The sequence below is a fragment of the Camellia sinensis genome, chromosome 4, assembly GCF_055761805.1.
Source record: "Camellia sinensis isolate YWXY chromosome 4, ASM5576180v1, whole genome shotgun sequence".
In the NCBI taxonomy this organism is placed as follows: Eukaryota; Viridiplantae; Streptophyta; class Magnoliopsida; order Ericales; family Theaceae; genus Camellia; species Camellia sinensis.
The window spans coordinates 164,871,108-164,889,495 of record NC_138964.1 but is presented as its reverse complement, the minus strand read 5'-3'; the positions used below and the strand labels follow the sequence as shown (position 1 = coordinate 164,889,495).

General features: G+C 41.8%; 1 protein-coding gene and 1 pseudogene across 3 annotated transcripts in view; one reads left to right on the top strand and one right to left on the bottom strand.

Annotated features, from left to right (window-relative positions):
• Positions 1 to 18,388, bottom strand: part of LOC114270425 (Rhodanese/Cell cycle control phosphatase superfamily protein) — a 53,149-nt gene that overhangs the window by 5,154 nt on the left and 29,607 nt on the right. For all 3 annotated transcript variants that reach the window (XM_028211912.2, XM_028211914.2, XM_028211913.2), the window contains 2 exons: positions 14,073 to 14,232; positions 13,763 to 13,854 (listed from right to left, as the gene is read on the bottom strand). In XM_028211912.2, coding sequence (XP_028067713.2) covers positions 13,763 to 13,854; positions 14,073 to 14,232 — 252 coding nt within the window. The remainder of the gene's footprint in view (positions 1 to 13,762; positions 13,855 to 14,072; positions 14,233 to 18,388) is intronic.
• LOC145789655 (tlg2p-like protein a pseudogene) lies at positions 9,557 to 10,462 on the top strand (annotated as a pseudogene).

Here is an 18,388-nt window from a genome sequence, read left to right as displayed (position 1 = left end):
AAAAATCCCAAGCATGTAAGAGCTACTGCAGTGAGGACTGAGATAATAATGATGTATTATTGATTGATTTATGTTGTCTATATTACAAATGGTGAGTGGCTCATTATATAGGAGAGGGTGAGTGTAGTAGGTGAGGAGTAGGTGAGGAGTAGGTGGTGGTAGGTGATGGTAAATTTTAACAGCCCCCCGCAAACTCAAGGAGGATAGAAACTAACCAACTTGAGTTTGGAGAGAGTAACAAAACAAGAAAATACATAAAAATAAAAGAGGATAGGAGACACTGTATGGTCGTGTCAGACCATTGGTGAAGACACTGGATGGTGGTGTCATAACGTTGTAGAGGACACTGTATGGTGATGTCATAACGGTGTACAGGACACTGGATGGCGGTGTCAGACCGATGTAGAAGACAGTTTATGGGGTCATGTCGGACCGTTGTAGCAGACAATGTTGTGACAGTTGTTGTGACAGTTTACGGAGTCTTGCTGGACCCTTGTAGAAACTAACCGGAATCAATGTCGGGACAGTTTACGGAGTCTTGCTGGACCCTTGTAGAAACTAACCGGAATCAATGTCGGGACAGTTTACAGAGTCTTGTCGGACCCTTGTAGAAACTAACCGGAATCAATGTCGGGACAGTTTATAAAGTCTTGTCGGACCCATGAAGGAGCTAACCGAAATCAATGTCGGGACAGTTTACAGAGTCTTGTCGGACCCTTATAGAAACTAACCGGAATCAATGTCGGGACAGTTTACAGAGTCTTGTCGGACCCTTGTAGAAACTAACCGGAATCTATGTCGGGACAGTTTACAGAGTCTTGTCGGACCCTTGTAGAAACTAACCGGAATCTATGTCGGGACAGTTTACAGAGTCTTGTCGAACCCCTGTAGAAACTAACCGGAATCTATGTCGGGACAGTTTACAGAGTCTTGTCGGACCCCTAAAAAGTCGCACCCTCAAAAGGTGTGTCCAATTGGTCAAAAAAGGCGTGCCATCAAAAGGCGTGCCCAATTCATCAAAAGGCGTGCCATCAAAAGGTGTGTCCAGGTTGGCGCCGAGCGGCGCATGATGCGCGTGGCTGCCTTGGCTATTTAACCAAGGTTGATGCTGAGGCTGAGGCAGACAAAAAACTTCTGAAAAATCCTCTGAAAAAACTCTTCCTTTGCTGAGAGAGAAACTCTGTAATACTTTGTAACCAACCCGTCTCTGAAATGCTCAGCAACATGGCCTCTTCTTCCCGTCCAGCTACCCAGAACATGGCCTCCTCTTCCCGTGGTCTGCTCACGCTCTTTCCAGAACTGAACGAGTCCACAAGAGAAATAACTGGTGCGGTGGCCAGTGAACCTCAACCAAACACCTCTGGTTTTGCTCCGTTGAACTTTCCGATGCGGTCGGTGGAGCAAAAAATGACGGTGCAAACTGATATTGAGGCCAATCAGTATACTCTGAAGTCATGTGTGGAAACCATGACTGCGGTCACAAACTTGTCGCACCGGCTGCAGAGCAGGACAAATGAGGTGCAACAGTTAAACTCCCAGCTGGCTCTGCTCCAACGCATGTATAAGGATGCGCGAGCAGAGATAAGCGTGCTGAAGGCAGAAAATAAGGAGCTGAAGCGGAAGGCCACCGTGATGTTCCGATTTGGAAGTCCACCATATGCTGTAGTGGAGGAGCAGGGAGGATTGAATGTGCTCGGTGGCATGGGAAACACGGAGGCAACACCGTCAAGGACTGCCCAGGACGTAGGCAAAAAGAAGAGACTGGCGGCAGAATAGAGAAGAAAAATCCCACTGTTCCGAGTTGTGTTGGTTTGTTTTTTTTTTTTTTTTTTTGTTTGTTGGTTTGTTTTTGTTTTTGTTTTTTTTTTGTGTAAAATGGTGATCGGGGGAGCCCCGACATGAATAAAAGGTTTTGTGTGTATGTTTTTATTTATTTATTTTTTTTTTTTATGTTTGGTATATTATTTTTTATTTTTTATTTTTTATTTTTTTTTTGAAGGAAAAAAAAATAAATAAATAAAATAAATAAAGAAATAAAATAAAATAAAAGAAAAGAAATAAAATGGGGAAAAGTGGGATCAACAGAGATAAGGGTGTATCTGAGTTGTGTGTGGAGTGTGTGCCCATGTGCATAGGTCTGTCGAGAGGGAGAGAGAAAGTGCCCATGTGCATAGGTCTGCCCAATAAAAGATATCATACTATAATACTGACTTTTTTTTTTTTTTTTTTTTTTATGTTTTAGAAAGTGAAAGAGAAGTGTGTGGGTAGTGGTGGAATCTAAAAAAAAAACATGATAAGTGCGTATCTGAAAAAGATAAAGAAAAGAAAGGTGAAGACATCAAGGGTGTAGAAATTTAATGTATAAAGAGAAAAAGAGAATTGTATTATTGATTGATGTTTGTAATTGTTGAATTATTGAATGCTACAATGATTCCTATATATAGAAGAGTAGGTGGTAGATGGAGTAGGTAAAGTGGAGGTGGTAGTGGTGTAGTGGGTTTAGTGGAGTAGGTGAGGTGGTAGTGGTGTAGTGGGTTAGGTTTAGTGGAGTAGCTGAGGTGGTAGTGGTGTAGTGGGTTAGGTTTAGTGGGTGAAGTAGGTGATAGGTTTTAACAGCCCCCCGCAAACTCAAGGGGGATAGGAACTAACCAACTTGAGTTTGGAGAGAGTAACAAAACAAGAAAATACATAAAAAATAAAAGAGGATAAGAGACACTGTATGGTCGTGTCAGACCATTGGTGAAGACACTGGATGGTGGTGTCATAACGTTGTAGAGGACACTGTATGGGGGTGTCATAACCATGTAGAGGACACTGTATGGTGGTGTCATAACGGTGTAGAGGACACTGGATGGCGGTGTCAGACCGATGTAGAAGACAGTTTATGGGGTCATGTCGGACCGTTGTAGCAGACACTGTGTGGTCGTGTCAGACCGATGTAGAAGACAGTTTATGGGGTCATGTCGGACCGATGTAGAAGACAGTTTACGGGGTCATGTCGGACCGTTGTAACAGACACTGTTGTGACAGTTGTTGTGACAGTTTACGGAGTCTTGCTGGACCCTTGTAGAAACTAACCGGAATCAATGTCGGGACAGTTTACAGAGTCTTGTCGGACCCTTTGAAGGAGCGAACCGGAATCAATGTCGGGACAGTTTACTGAGTCTTGTCGGACCCTTGAAGGAGCTAACCGGAATCAATGTCGGGACAGTTTACAGAGTCTTGTCGGACCCTTGAAGGAGCTAACCGGAATCAATGTCGGGACAGTTTACAGAGTCTTGTCGGACCCCTAAAAAGTCGCACCCTCAAAAGGTGTGCCCAATTTTTCAAAAAATGCGTGCCATCAAAAGGCGTGCCCAATCCATAAAAAGACGTGCCATCAAAAGGCGAGCCCAAGTCATAAAAAGATGTGCCGGACATGATGGCGAGGCACGTGAGTGCCTTGGCTGGCGCGCCCGTTTGTCGTCTGGCGTCAAGTGGCGCGCGATACGCGTGGTTGCCCCGTCTATTTAACCAAGGTTGATGCTGAGGCTGAGGCAGACAAAAAACTTCTGAAAATCCTCTGAAAAAAAAACTCTTCCTTTACTGAGAGAGAAACTCTGTAATACTCTGTAACCAACCCGTCTCTGAAACACTCAGCAACATGGCCTCTTCTTCCCGTCCAGCTACCCAGAACATGGCCTCCTCTTCCCGTGGTCTGCTCACGCTCTTTCCAGAATTGAACGAGTCCACAAGAGAAATAACTGGTGCGGTGGCCAGTGAACCTCAACCAAACATCTCTGGTTTTGCTCCGTTGAACTTTCCGATGCGGTCGGTGGAGCAAAAAATGGCGGTGCAAACTGATATTGAGGCCAATCAGTATACTCTGAAGTCATGTGTGGAAACCATGACTGCGGTCACAAACCTGTCGCACCGGCTACAGAGCAGGACAAATGAGGTGCAACAGTTAAACTCCCAGCTGGCTCTGCTCCAACGCATGTATAAGGATGCGCGAGCAGAGATAAGTGTGCTAAAGACAGAAAACAAGGAGCTGAAGCGGAAGGCCACCGTGATGTTCCGATTTGGAGGTCCACCATATGCTGTAGTGGAGGAGCTTGGGGGAGTGAACGTGCTCGGCGGCGTAGGAAACACGGAGGCAGCACCGGCAAGGGCCGCCCAGGACGGAGGCAAGAAGAAGAGACCGGCGGCAGAGTAGAGAAGAAAAATCCCGCCTGTGGATGTGGTTGTTTGAGTTTGTTGGTTTTTTTTTTTTTTTTTTTTTTTTTTTTTTTTTGGTGTAAAATTGTGATCAGGGCGAAATCCCGATAGAAATAAAATGAGTGTATTGTGCAAATCCGAATGGCTTGAAGGTACAAGACTGAGCAGAAAAATTAGATGGAATGAATTTTTTTTTTTTTTTTTAATAATAATAATAATAATAATAATAATAATAATAATAATAATAATAATAAATAGGTATCATGGAGTGGGCGGTGATAAAAATATGATTTAGAAAAAAAGAGGAAGGTGGTGGAATGATGGGTCAAAAAGTAGAATAAAACAGAAAAAAAAAAAAAAAAAAGGTGCACATGAGTTGGTATGTCAAAAAGTAGAATAAAAACAAAAGTGCACATGGGTTGGAAAGTAACATGACCTCGTCAATTATTTGTCCATAACCAGTTCCTTTCTCCTTAAACTAGTATGGGATTTTTCTCTTGGTAAATATGATGTTATCATCGGGGAGACCCGGCAAAGCAAATGTCTCTGTAACATAGAACAAGAACTTGGGAATGCCGAGGCGAGCACCAAGGTCGGCAGTCCAGGGATGGAACATGTCGCTGACGATGCAATCAGGGCGGCGTCGTTTGAAATGATCGCCGATGACCTGCGATTTTGGACGCCGATCACGAGGTTGAGATTTTCCGGCGAGGAAAAGAAGCAGAAGCTTCCGAGATCGCAGGATTCGCCTCTGATGGTGACGACGTAGGCGAATCGGACGGCGATGATGAGAACACCGAAGACAAAGAGTCGAACCAGAATGTTCCTCAGTAAGCTTGGCTTAGACACCATAGCTCTCTGTATATACTAAATCTAGAGAGAGAGATGTGGAATTTGTGGCAGCGGAGTGAAGGAATGTGTGGAGGTCCGGCGGGCGGCCAAGGCGAGGCTGCCGCCCGCCGGTGAAGCAGAATTACTAGCTTCTTAACCTTGCTCTGATACCATGTAGAAATTTAATGTATAAAGAGAAAAAGAGAATTGTATTATTGATTGATGTTTGTAATTGTTGAATTATTGAATGCTACAATGATTCCTATATATAGAAGAGTAGGTGGTAGTAGGTGGTAGATGGAGTAGGTAAAGTGGAGGTGGTAGTGGTGTAGTGGGTTTAGTGGAGTAGGTGAGGTGGTAGTGGTGTAGTGGGTTAGGTTTAGTGGAGTAGGTGAGGTGGTAGTGGTGTAGTGGGTTAGGTTTAGTGGGTGAAGTAGGTGATAGGTTTTAACAAAGGGTGTGATTAAAAAAATAAAAGAAGAATGGGTTTGCCTTGAGTAGAGAGAGAGAGAGAGATTGAGTGGATTGTAGAGCATTATAGGCATTACAGGAGAATCATTGGCTCCTAGGACCTCAAAGCCCATCTTCTGTAGTTCTGACTTGAAAAAAAATTGCTGTTTTTTTTTTTCCGTATCCGTGCAAGTTGCTGAGCCCCTCTACTAGAACCATCCTCCCCAAGCAGAACCTTAATGGCAGAAATAATTTGTTCTGCAGCTGGAGGTGATATTGATGTGGCATAGAGAGGGAGAGATATAACCAGTCATGAAACTTGTGTGGTGGGCTTGCTTGTAGATGGGGTCTTCGGACTCGCCGCGGAGGTTGATGTCGGCGACTCGGCGTGTGGTGGTGTTCGTGGAGGACAGCTCTCAAGGCCATCAAGGCTGCTCGATCCGACGGTAGGCACGAGTACACGGTGAGGATGATGTACAGAGGTGTTCGCCCAAATGTTTTTTTTTTTTTTTTTTTTTTTTTTTTTTTTTTTTTGTACTGGTATGTGGGTGAGGGTATGGAGGAAGGAGAGAGAGAATTAGAAAATTTGGGTTTGTCCGGCGGACGGTCAAGGCGAGGCTGCTGCCCGCCGGTGAAGCGGAATCACTAAGGTCTTAACGTGGCTCTGATACCATGTTAATAATGATGTATTATTGATTGATTTATGTTGTCTATATTACAAATGGTGAGTAGCTCATTATATAGGAGAGGGTGAGTGTAGTAGGTGAGGAGTAGGTGAGGAGTAGGTGGTGGTAGGTGATGGTAAATTTTAACAGTTTCTTACTAATTCTGGTGAGGAAAATACTTGAAATTGAAAGAGACAAGAAACAATGCCTCTTTTCTTCATTGAGAAAGAAAGAGAGAGAGAGAGAAGTAAAAATCCCAACCATGTAACAGCTACTGCAGAGAGGACTGACAGTTTCATATTAATTCTGGTGAGGAAAAATTAGAAAAAGACATGAAGTAATGCCATCTTTCTTCATTGAGAAAAAGAAGTCATCATGTTACTCCAGCCAGAAGATTATATTTAAAACCTCATGCTTATCTGTACCCAAAAGATTTAAACGAGATCATGTATTGTAATGTAAAACTAACTGTACAAAATTTATTTAAAAAAAAAAAAAAAAAAAAAAAGCAACAAAACTGGAGAAAAGCATTCCTGACGAAGAACAGAGATGAGATGACAGTTTCTTCGAAAATGGGATAAGGTAATGGAAGCTGTAAAAAATTTATGTATTATTGATTGATTGATAGATTGATATCTTCTATTACAAATCAGAGTGGCTCATTATATAGGAGAGGGTTTGGGTAGTAGGTGAGGAGTAGGTGAGGGTAAATTGGTGGTAGGTGTAGTAGGTGTGGTAGTAGGTGGTGGTAGGTGTAGGTAAATTCTAACAGCCCCCCGCAAACTCAAGGAGGATAGAAACTAACCAACTTGAGTTTGGAGAGAGGAACAAAACAGGAAAATACATAAAAATAATAAAGGATAGGAGACACTGTATGGTCGTGTCAGACCATTGGTGAAGACACTGGATGGTGGTGTCATAACGTTGTAGAGGACACTGTATGGGGGTGTCATAACGGTGTAGAGGACACTGGATGGTGGTGTCGGACCGTTGTAGAAGACAGTTTATGGGGTCATGTCGGACCGTTGTAGAAGACAGTTTATGGGGTCATGTCGGACCGTTGTAGAAGACAGTTTATGGGGTCATGTCGGACCGTTGTAGAAGACAGTTTACGGAGTCTTGTCGGACCCTTGTAGAAACTAACCGGAATCTATGTCGGGACAGCTTACAGAGTCTTGCCGGACCCATAAAGGAGCTAACCGGAATCAATGTCGGGACAGTTTACAGAGTCTTGTCGGACCCATAAAGGAGCTAACCGGAATCAATGTCGGGACAGTTTACAGAGTCTTGTCGGACCCTTAAAAAGTCGCATCCTCAAAAGGTGTGCCTAATTTTGTCAAAAGGCGTGCCATCAAAAGGCGTGCCCAATTCATCAAAAGGCGTGCCATCAAAAGGCGTGTCCACTTTATCAAAAGATGTGCCATGAAAAGGCGTGCCAGTTTGTCAGGCGCGCGATGCGCGTGGCTGGCCCTGGCTATTTAAAACAAGGTTGAGGCGAAGGCTGTGCATACGAGTCTGAAACCTCTGAACGCTCGGAGAGCTTGTCTCTGCAAATCTTGAAACACCCGGAAACCAACCCTTCTCTGAAACACTTAGCAACTCAAAAACATGGCCTCTTCTTCCCGTCCAGTTACCCAGAACCTGCTCACGCTCTTTCCAGAACTGAACGAGCCCACAAGAGAAATAACTGGTGCGGTGGCCAGTGAACCGCAACCAAACACCGCTGGTTTTGCTCCATTGAACTTTCCGATGCGGTCGGTGGAGCAAAAAATGGCGATGCAAACTGATATTGAGGCTAATCAGTATACTCTGAAGTCATGCGTGGAAACCATGACGGCGGTCACAAATTTGTCGAACCGGCTGCAGAGTAGGACAAATGAGGTGCAGCATGTAAACTCCCAGCTGGCTCTGCTCCAACGCATGTATAAGGATGCGCGAGCAGAGATAAGCGTGCTAAGGGCGGAAAACAAGGAGCTGAAGCGGAAGGCCACCGTGATGTTCCGATTTGGAGGACCACCAGATGCGGGAGTGGAGGAGCAGGGAGGAGGCAACTGGCTTGGTGGTCGAGGAAGCACGGAGGCAGTACCGTCAAGGGCCGCCCAGGACGGAGGAAAAAAGAAGAGACTGGCGGCCGAGTAGAGAAGAAAAAATTCCACTGTGGGTGTGGGTGTTTTGTTTTGGTTTGTGTTGTTTTTTTTTTTTTTTTTTTTTTTTTTTTTTTTTTTTGTGTAAAATGGTAATCGGGGTGAGCCCCAACATGAATAAAATGAGTGTGGTGTGCAGTTCTTCTTCTGCTGTTTTTTTTTTTTTTTTTTTTTTTTTATCAATGTTTCAGTATTATACAAAAGATAAAAAAAAAAAAAATAGAATAAAATAAAATAAAATAAAAGTAGGGATAAAAAAATATATATATATATATTATAATAAAAAAATATATATGAAAGAAAGTGAGGGATGTGGGCGGTGGATGAAAACAGGTGAGAGACATTGTGTTTAAAAGAAAGGAAAAGAGGGGTGACAGCAATTGTTTTGTTTTTTTTTTTTAATTTTTTTTTTGTTTTTTTTTTTTTTTTTGGAATAAGAATAATAATAATAATAATAATAATAATAATAAATGAGCGGTGGTAAAGACGTCTTGGCAGATTCAAAACGTAAAAAAAAGAAAAGAAAAGAAAAGAAAAGAAAAGTTAAAAAGAGGAGGAGAGAATGGGTACAGCCCACGTGGGTACATCAGTGTGCAACATGATCAACTCCCTCAAAAAGCAACAGGCCACTTTCAGAGTCTAATCAGGCACAAAAAGCAACTGGGAATTCAACCACACCGACTTCTGATGTGATGGAGGACCCCTTCGTTGTTTTAGAATCAACTTCAACCCATACAGTTCCATCCCCCGGGCTGTTCAACGATCCACTTGACGAGATCAGTAAGCTTGGTAACTCTGGAAGCACAAAAGTCAGTGGTTCATCAGTTAGTGGTGGGGTATGCGATGACATAGATCCCTTTGATGGTTTTGGAAAATCTGTTCCTGCATTTTCAACTGAGATGCATAACAGGGTGAAGGATGGGAGCCCTTCAAGGACAGGATCAAGCATGGGTAGAACACAAACTTCTGCTAGTTCTGAACCAATTGGGAGATCTTCTTTCAGGGATACTGAGAGTCAGTCACAGAAGATGTCTGCTGACATTTTCCAGGAATCACATCAAACTGTGTTTGACATGCCAAGTGTTTCAACAGATTCTCATAAGTCTGTTGGTCAATCTGATTCCTCGTCTTATGTAAATGCTAAATCTAGAGAGACAAATTTCCAGGTAGATGTGTCTCCAGAATCAGAAGAATATATGGAATCATCTGATGATGTATGGGTTGAAACGAAACACAACCAAACAAAATTCTTATTAACAAAAAAAAAAAAACAGCAAATAATGACTTGTAAGTAGAGTTTACTCTTTCTCTCTCTCCAAACCCTCTGCTCTGCTTCACAGGATTCACAATGGCTTCGGAGAAAAAGCTGTTGAACCCAATGAGAGAAATCAAAGTTCAGAAGCTCGTCCTCAATACTGAAGATCCAGGAAGCTCCGGTCAAGGTGCGCTTACAGTGGATCTACCTCCAGCTTGGGTGGATGTATCTGAAGAAATATCAGCAAATGTGCAACGTGTGCGGGTGAAAATTGCTGAACTAGCCAAGGCTCATACCAAGGCTTTAATACCCTCATTTGGAGATGGAAAAGAAGATCAACGCAGGATTGAGTCTCTTACTCAAGAGATTACCGTTCTTTTAAAAAAAGTCTGAGAAGAGATTACAGATACTCTCTGCTGGTGGGCCTTCTGAGGCCTCTAATATTAGGAAAAATGTGCAGCGCTCTCTCGCCACTGACCTTCAGTGCCTTTCAATGGAACTTCGGAAATGGAAGACCCGGGTGATGCAACCATCGGGGTTTCGGACCACAGGGATGAAAGTTAAAGGTTTTCTAGTGACAGATCCTCTTGAGGCCAGAGTAGTCTCAGTTGGGTTTATTGAAGGTGGTGGACTCGAAGAAATTTCAAGATATGTGTAGAGATCCGGCGGGCGGCCAAGGCGAGGCTGCCGCCCGCCGGTGAAGGAGAATTATTAGCTTTTCAACCTTACTCTGATACCATGTAAAAAATTTATGTATTATTGATTGATTGATAGATTGATATCTTCTATTACAAATCAGAGTGGCTCATTATATAGGAGAGGGTTTGGGTAGTAGGTGAGGAGTAGGTGAGGGTAAATTGGTGGTAGGTGTAGTAGGTGTGGTAGTAGGTGGTGGTAGGTGTAGGTAAATTCTAACAGAAGCTAAAGCAAAACAGTATTTTTACTGGATGAAAATGGAATATTGCATAAGTTGTAGGCATTGTCTCTATCGAGTGAAACTTCAATTAACAGATTTGGTTTTGTCTATCAAATTCTATGCTGAGAAAACTAAACCAATATCTTAAATAAGAAATAATATCAGAGAACATGAGGAGGATGAAGAATATTTCAGAGAGAGGGACACATTTGTTCAGTTGGAAGTTGAAATTTAAATTCAAAATGAAGATGGTCCAGCTGGCCCGATCCAGACCTAAAAGTAAGGGAGGAAGTTACAAGTTACAACCTAATCCGCTATTTTCTCTCCTTAACCGCCAGACAGTTATTCAAGTGAGGATGAATTTGAGCTTTAACACTGGACAACACTAGCAAAATCTAAGGCTCCCAGGTGATTTTTATTAGTTACTAGTGCTTGGAATTCAAGTAAGTGAAAATAAATGATAAAGAAATTAATATCACAATATGTGTATTGCTCAAGTGATAAGAGTTTTCTTTTCTACATTCAAGGTCAAGGTTTCGAGTCTTGTGCGCTTTTCTATATAATTTTTTTTGTTTCAAATAGAGAAATGAGGGACACATGGCATAAGGAGAAGCAAGCAAAAGCTTGGACACCAAATCTATCTATCATTTAAATATAGAGTAATGCTACATTTAACGAATTTGTGCTCGCCCGAATTGCCCAAATTTGTGCATGCTTGTTGACACACCGGTCATCCAGGAGGTTGTCCCGCCGGTCATCTGGGAGTATGCTGGTCATCCGAGTGGATGTCGGTTGGCATGCCGGTTGACAAAGGTGACAGCCACAGTTGTCAAGGGTACAACCGCAATTGACGAGGGTGACGCCGGTCATCCAGGCGGTTAGCCGGGAGGTTATCCGGGAGGTCGTACAACTTACGTAATTCGGGCAATTCGGACAAGCCCAAATTCGGTGGATCAATAATTTTTCCTTAATATAATAGTATAGGTAGTATAGATAATATAGATTTCAATTTGTACCGCTTCCCATATTAGTGGGACAGCTCCTAATTGGGAAGAGACACGTGAAGAGGTTTAAAAGCCTCTCAAGAATGGGTGGTTACCCCAAGTAGTGAGTGATTGTTCATGGAGAAAAACCACCAAAAAACATGGGAAGTGGGCCTGCTAGTGACGAGAAAGCGTGCGACACTTTTCCTCATTCTATTGGAGGGACAGACACATATTCAATTCTTCAAACTGCCAGGACATCCGTAGGCTTTTTAGGAACATGGGCACAATTATGAGGCAGTGGATGGTTGTTTATGGAGGTAAACCACCAGAAAGTGCAGATCTTGGGTTTGATAGTGGCAAGAAGCATGGGACACTTGGCTTCGTTCTATTTGAAGGACAAATACATATTCAGGTCTAGAAACCGGCAGCACAAATAGAAGTTTTGAAGGCATGCCCAGCACCACAATCAACAAATTTATCTTTCAATTCTAGTTTATCCATCTCCCATTGCCTTTATCCTTAGCTTACCTTCATTAGCTTAGTTTTCTGTAGTTTACAAGTAGTTTCAACACATTTCAGACCTGTAATCTTACTATTTCTGCAATGGTAATGTTTACACATTTCAGCAGTGGTAATGTTTACTTCAATTGTTTCGTCTATCCTTCTCCATCACCTAAGTCCTCTTTGTTGAGGCAAAACAGAATATTTGGTTGTCCGTTCAACCATGCACAGTCCATTTGATTAGAAATAAATGCATCCACTTGGACCAAACTTGTCCTTGGATGCTCACGCACCAATCATCATCACATGCTTTGATTGTTTTGTCTTTTTTTTTAGGAAAACAATTTTTGACATGGCCGATGGGACTCTCAGGACGTGCATTTGCTTGTTATGCCGAGTTCTTCATCATGTTAGTTTCTCATTATGGATTGGATGTTTTAATTTGGCATTGTAAAGAAGAAATATATAGGCAAGATTTACAAGCTTGACGACAAAATTTATTGTCTTAACAGTAAGGGGTGCCAACTAGTGGAGGTTCTCCATAGCCTTTCCTGGAGGAGTTTAGTTGGTGCCACAAAAAAAAAAAAAAAAAAAAAAAAAAAAAAAAAAAAAAAAAAGAAGAAGAAGAAGAAGAAGAAGAAGAAGGAATTCATTTGACTGATGCAATTTTTAATGAAGTTGGTCGCTTGGACATGGAAGTCAAGCAGCTCCATTGTGACATGTACTGTCTCAAGGAAGGCATGCTATATAGAATATCAAGCCTAACATATTCAATCATGGAAGGGGGACAAAAGACATTTTCAGAATTTGAAAGTGACAGGCCTAGTGTACCACTTATCCAACATATAGGGGGGCAAGATGGAGACTTCATTCCAACACAAGGGTGGCAGGTTCTTTACCCTGAAATCAACTCCAAGATCAGGCCTGAGCTCAACTCTGAATTAGCCCTGAGGTCAGCTCTAAATCGAGCCTGAAATCAAAGCCGAGATTGAAGATGAAATTGAAGCTGAGATTGAACTTGTGATCCACTCTGAAATTGAACATTACTTCACTCTCGAATCTAGCCTGAGATTGAGTCCAATATCAAATCTAAATTCGACTCTGAAATAGAGCTTGAGATTTGATTCCGTGATCAAGTTTGAATTCGACTCTGAAATCAAGCCTGAAGTCAACTCTGATATTAAACTTGAGATTGACCCTAAGATTGAAGATGAGATCAGGCCTGAGATCGAATCTGCGATTGAGGTAAGCTGAAATATAGGCCTGTAAAATGGCCAAGACGTCCAACAAATTTTCTTTCAACAATTAATGATTTCATACGTCATAAATTCATAATCAATGCTTTACTATTATTTTTAGTTTGTTAGTAATGGTTATAGACTTGTAATGTTGTATTTGTGTTGCAAATTTGCAACTTAAATATGTTAAATAAATAAATAATAATATTAAAAAATTAAAAATAAAATCAACCATTTATTTTATTAAACAAACTAAAATTATATGACTCATAACTTGAAGTTTCACAAGTAACTCAACATACAAGTTACAAACTACATTAAAAAAAATAATATGTTCAATCTTCAACGCTGAGTAAATAAATAAAAAAGAGAAGCTGAAAGGGGAAAAAATTAGCCAAAATTAATAGACACCAACTGCCACCATTATGTAACGACACCTGTAAAATTCAATCCCACCACTATAGTGGCTGAAATGAGTACAGACACTAACTTGTCTCGCATCCCTCCCAGTAAAAGTATTCATTCCTAAAGTTCAATTCCATGGACAATAATTTGATACCTGCCATGAATTGAGCATACCACTAACTGGGATAGTCCAAATGAAGTGCTCCTGAAGCAGTCCACATTAGGTCGCTGAGCCCCATGAAAATGACCAACATCCCATTCATAACCTGATTACAAGCAATTATATAAAACTTCAAACTACAATAACTGAACAAATGAGCTTGAAATGCTATGAAATTTTCAACAATAAGAAATAACAGATATCCAAAGATGTTTTATAGGGAGATGTTAAGTTATGAATCATGAGGGTATTTTACAAAGAAGCATGAGGTAAGTTAAGGCACTTCCAATTAAAGCATTTTACAAAGAAGCATGAGGCAAGTACCATTTCTCATATCCAATAGAATGCTCATATTAGGATTCCCCGTTGAAGCATCACCACTTTTATTTGTTGCTTCCAATCTACTCCTCCATTGAGATGGTGTGAGAGGTACAGCTCGCATCGATGGGTCAAGCAAAGGAAGATGTGAAGTGCCTCCTTCCAACTACTAACAAAAGAAGTGTTTCTGTTACAGATGAAATTTAAAGGGATGGAAGAGAAATTAAAAAATGAATGGAAATGTAGTAATATGTTGGTAGTTTGGAATAAGATAGTCTCTTAACATGGATTAACAAAAGCCAATGATAGCTATAAATATATATATATGTGTGTGTGTGTGTGTGTGTGAGTGTGTGTGTGTGTGTGTGTCATAACATGGCAAAATTTCCAACTGCCCCCATTACCAAGGCACCAAGAGAAAAATACTTCCCAAAAGATCTTCTGATGAAGAACAGTGAGGGAGAACAAGAGAGAGATAGGGGGAGAGAAACATGCAAGGGCCACAACCGTAATCACACGAAGGCCACAGACTTAAACAAATCTCAATTTCATTAATTCAAGCCTGCCTAATACAATGCCTAAAATAGGATACTAGAAACCCTAATAAAATAGGAAACCAATAATAAAAAACTATATATTAAATACAAAAGGACATTAATTAATAAAATTGTAAATTAAGCCTCCATGTGGTGGAAAGTTATTATGTGCAAGCTATATATTGGACATCTGCATTTCGCATCATTCACCCAAACTGAGAAAAAGAACCCAACCTTGAGTTACCTTTCAAATATTCAACTCTCCAGCCAAACTTGGATTAGAAATGCAATTAAAATCTTGAACACCACATGATATCAAAATCCTTCTAACCTGATTAAACAAGGGCTGGTGGTGAGATCTGACAATTTGAGTGCGTTTTTATGATAAGCTCTTCCATTGGTAAAACCATTTTATGCATCACCATGTGGGATTTTCTTGCCCTTCGGTTACTAGGACTTCAATACCTTCTAAATTTTCTTTCAAATTAACATCGCCTCGTCGTGCTTTAGGACCTATTGATCATCATTTACTATTTGACCTTCACAATCTTTATGTGGAGTACCTGAATTACCTCCTAATCCTAAAACAGAGGCTAACGCTTTGACCAAAGCAGATTCCATCTGTGTCGATTGTTCTGACATCCAGTGATATAAAGTCTTCAATTCTTCTTGTAATTTCTTCAACTCTCGTTGGCCTTGAGATAAGGCATCAAATTTTGAATTTAACTCATAATTAGTCTCCATGATTAATGGAGAAGAGGTTTTTCTTTTTTCTTTTTTCTTTTTTGGTTTCTTTGAACTTTGTTTGTGGGTTTAAAATCTTTTGGATTGAGTTGTGTCCCATTCAGAACAGGGTATGTACGTTGGCTGATTTTAGTAGGCCTTTTTTTCTTGTGGAAATGTGTTAGAATTTACCATCACCTACCACCACTACCACCTCACCTACTCTACTAAACCTAACCCTACTCCACTAAACCTAACCCACTACACCACTATCACCATCCACTACACACCATCCACTACACCTACATCTATATAAGGAACCATTTGTAATAGACAGAAAATGTATCAATTCATCAATCAATATCAATCAATAATACATGAATTTTAACTTGGTATCAGAGCAGGTTTAGCACCTAGTATTTTTTCGCTTCACCGGCGGGCGGCAACCTCACCTTAGCCGTCCGCCGGACCTCAACCTAGTCCGCTAGAATTTTTCTACACATACCTTCACTCCGGTACTCCGTCTCACCATCTTATCTGCAGATCTACCCATTTCACGCAGAACTCACCCATTGTTCTTGCGGGCGATACGTGCTGCCACCAAGCTGTTCTGACTGTCTTGGGCCATTTTGGCGCTTGTTTCGTCTTGAGGCTTGCAAAAGGGCCAGTTCTTTTCTTCTTCAACGAAGCTCCATAGCTGCCGAACCAAAGGCCACACAAGCCATTGCCGTCGGCCTTCGTGAAAGTCACTGTTGATGCCGACCACGCCGTCCGATCCAAACCCTCTCCCGCCAGTCATGCTTGAAAGCCCCAACCATGGGCAAAGGGGGAGCACCTCCCAGGAACAATGCTCATCATCATCATCATCTGGAGCTCTTCCTAAGTTCTGGGACTGTCTGTGTGTCGATATATTCTTTGGTGGCTGTTCTATTTGGCATGAATATCCCTTATACATGGAAGGAAGGCCATGGCTACATGTTTAAATGGGTGGTCATCCTCACGAGAATTCTCTGTGCATCCATTTTCTTGTCAATAATGACCTATGCTAGGCACAAAGGTCTTGTCGGCTCTTGATTTCATGGAATCACCATCTTTTCTTTCTTTTCTTTCTTTTATGTTCACAGTTGGGCCACGTGCTTCTCTTCTTTTCTTTCTTTTCTTTTCTTTTTATTTATTTATTTCTGGTTTTGGTTCCACCACCGCCCAACTTTTGTCCCCCTCTTTTCATTTCTTTATTTATTTTTTGTTTTTTTCATTTACTCAACCATATAACCCACTTTTCACTTTTCTTGAGTGGTGTGGCTTTTCATTTATTCCACCGCCCCACTTTTTAAACATATTATTATTATTATTATTATTATTATTTCTTTCTTTTATTTTTCTTTTTATTTTTTTCACTTTATTAAAAAAAAAAAAAAAAACAATTGCAACCAATTTACAAATTTGCACAATACACTCATTTTATTCATATCGGGATCAACCCCGATCCACATTTTACACAAAAATAAAATAAAATAAAATAAAATAAAATAAAATAAAATAAAATAAAATAACATAAAATAAAATAAAATTACAACAACAACAGCTTTGTTTTCTTTTCTGCAGACGGCCACCCACTGACTTACTCTGCCGCCGGTCTCTTCTTTTTGCCTCCGTCCTGGGCGGCCCTTGCCGGTGTTGCCTCCGTGTTTCCCACTCCACTGGGCATGATCACTACTCCCTGCTCCTCCACTGCAGCATATGGCGGCCCTCCAAATCGGAACATCACGGTGGCCTTCCGCTTCAGCTCCTTGTTTTCTGCCCTTAGCACGCTTATCTCTGCTCGCGCATCCTTATACATGCGTTGGAGCAGAGCCAGCTGGGAGTTTAACTGCTGCACCTCATTTGTCCTACTCTGCAGCCGGTTCGACAAATTTGTGACCGCCGTCATGCTTTCCACACATGCCTTCAAAGTATACTGATTGGCCTCCACATCTGACTGCACTGCCATTCTTTGCTCCACCGACCGCATCGGAAAGTTCAACGGAGCAAACTCCGGGGCGCTTGGTTGAGTTTCCAGTGCCACCGCACCAGTTCTCTCTCTCGTTGACTCGTTGAGGTCGGGAAAGAGGGTGAGCAGCCCGCGGGAAGACGATGAAGCCATTTTCTAGGCACCAGAGTGTTACACAGTATCTCTCTCAGAATTCTCTCTCAGAAAACAGAGTGTTACAGAATCTCTCTCAGAAATCTCTCTAATATCTCTCGCAGGTTTTTTGCCTCAGCCTCAGCCTCTGTCTTATAGCCGAGGCAGCCACGCGCATCGCGCGCCTCTTACCACCAGCCGACAAACGGGCACGCAAGCCAAGGCGCCCACGTGCCTCGCCATCATGTCCGGTACACCTTTTGATAAAATGGGCACGCCTTTTGATGGCACGCCTTTTGACAAATTGGGCACACCTTTTGAGGGTGCGACTTTTAAGGGTCCGACAAGACTCTATAAACTGTCCCGACATTGATTCCGGTTAGCTCCTTTATGGGTCCGACAAGACTCTGTAAACTGTCCCGACATTGATTCCGGTTAGTTTCTACAAGGGTCCAGCAAGACTCCGTAAACTGTCACAACAACTGTCACAACAGTGTCTGTTACAACGGTCCGACATGACCCCGTAAACTGTCTTCTACATCGGTCCGACATGACCCCGTAAACTGTCTTCTACATCGGTCCGACATGACCCCATAAACTGTCTTCTACATGGTTATGACACCCCCATACAGTGTCCTCTACAACGTTATGACACCACCATCCAGTGTCTTCACCAACGGTCTGACACGACCATACAGTGTCTCCTATCCTCTTTTATTTTTATGTATTTTCTTGTTTTGTTCCTCTCTTCAAACTCAAGTTGGTTAGTTTCTATCCTCCTTGAGTTTGCGGGGGGCTGTTAGAATTTACCATCACCTACCACCACTACCACCTCACCTACTCCACTAAACCTAACCCTACTCCACTAAACCTAACCCACTACACCACTATCACCATCCACTACACACCATCCACTACACCTACATCTATATAAGGAACCA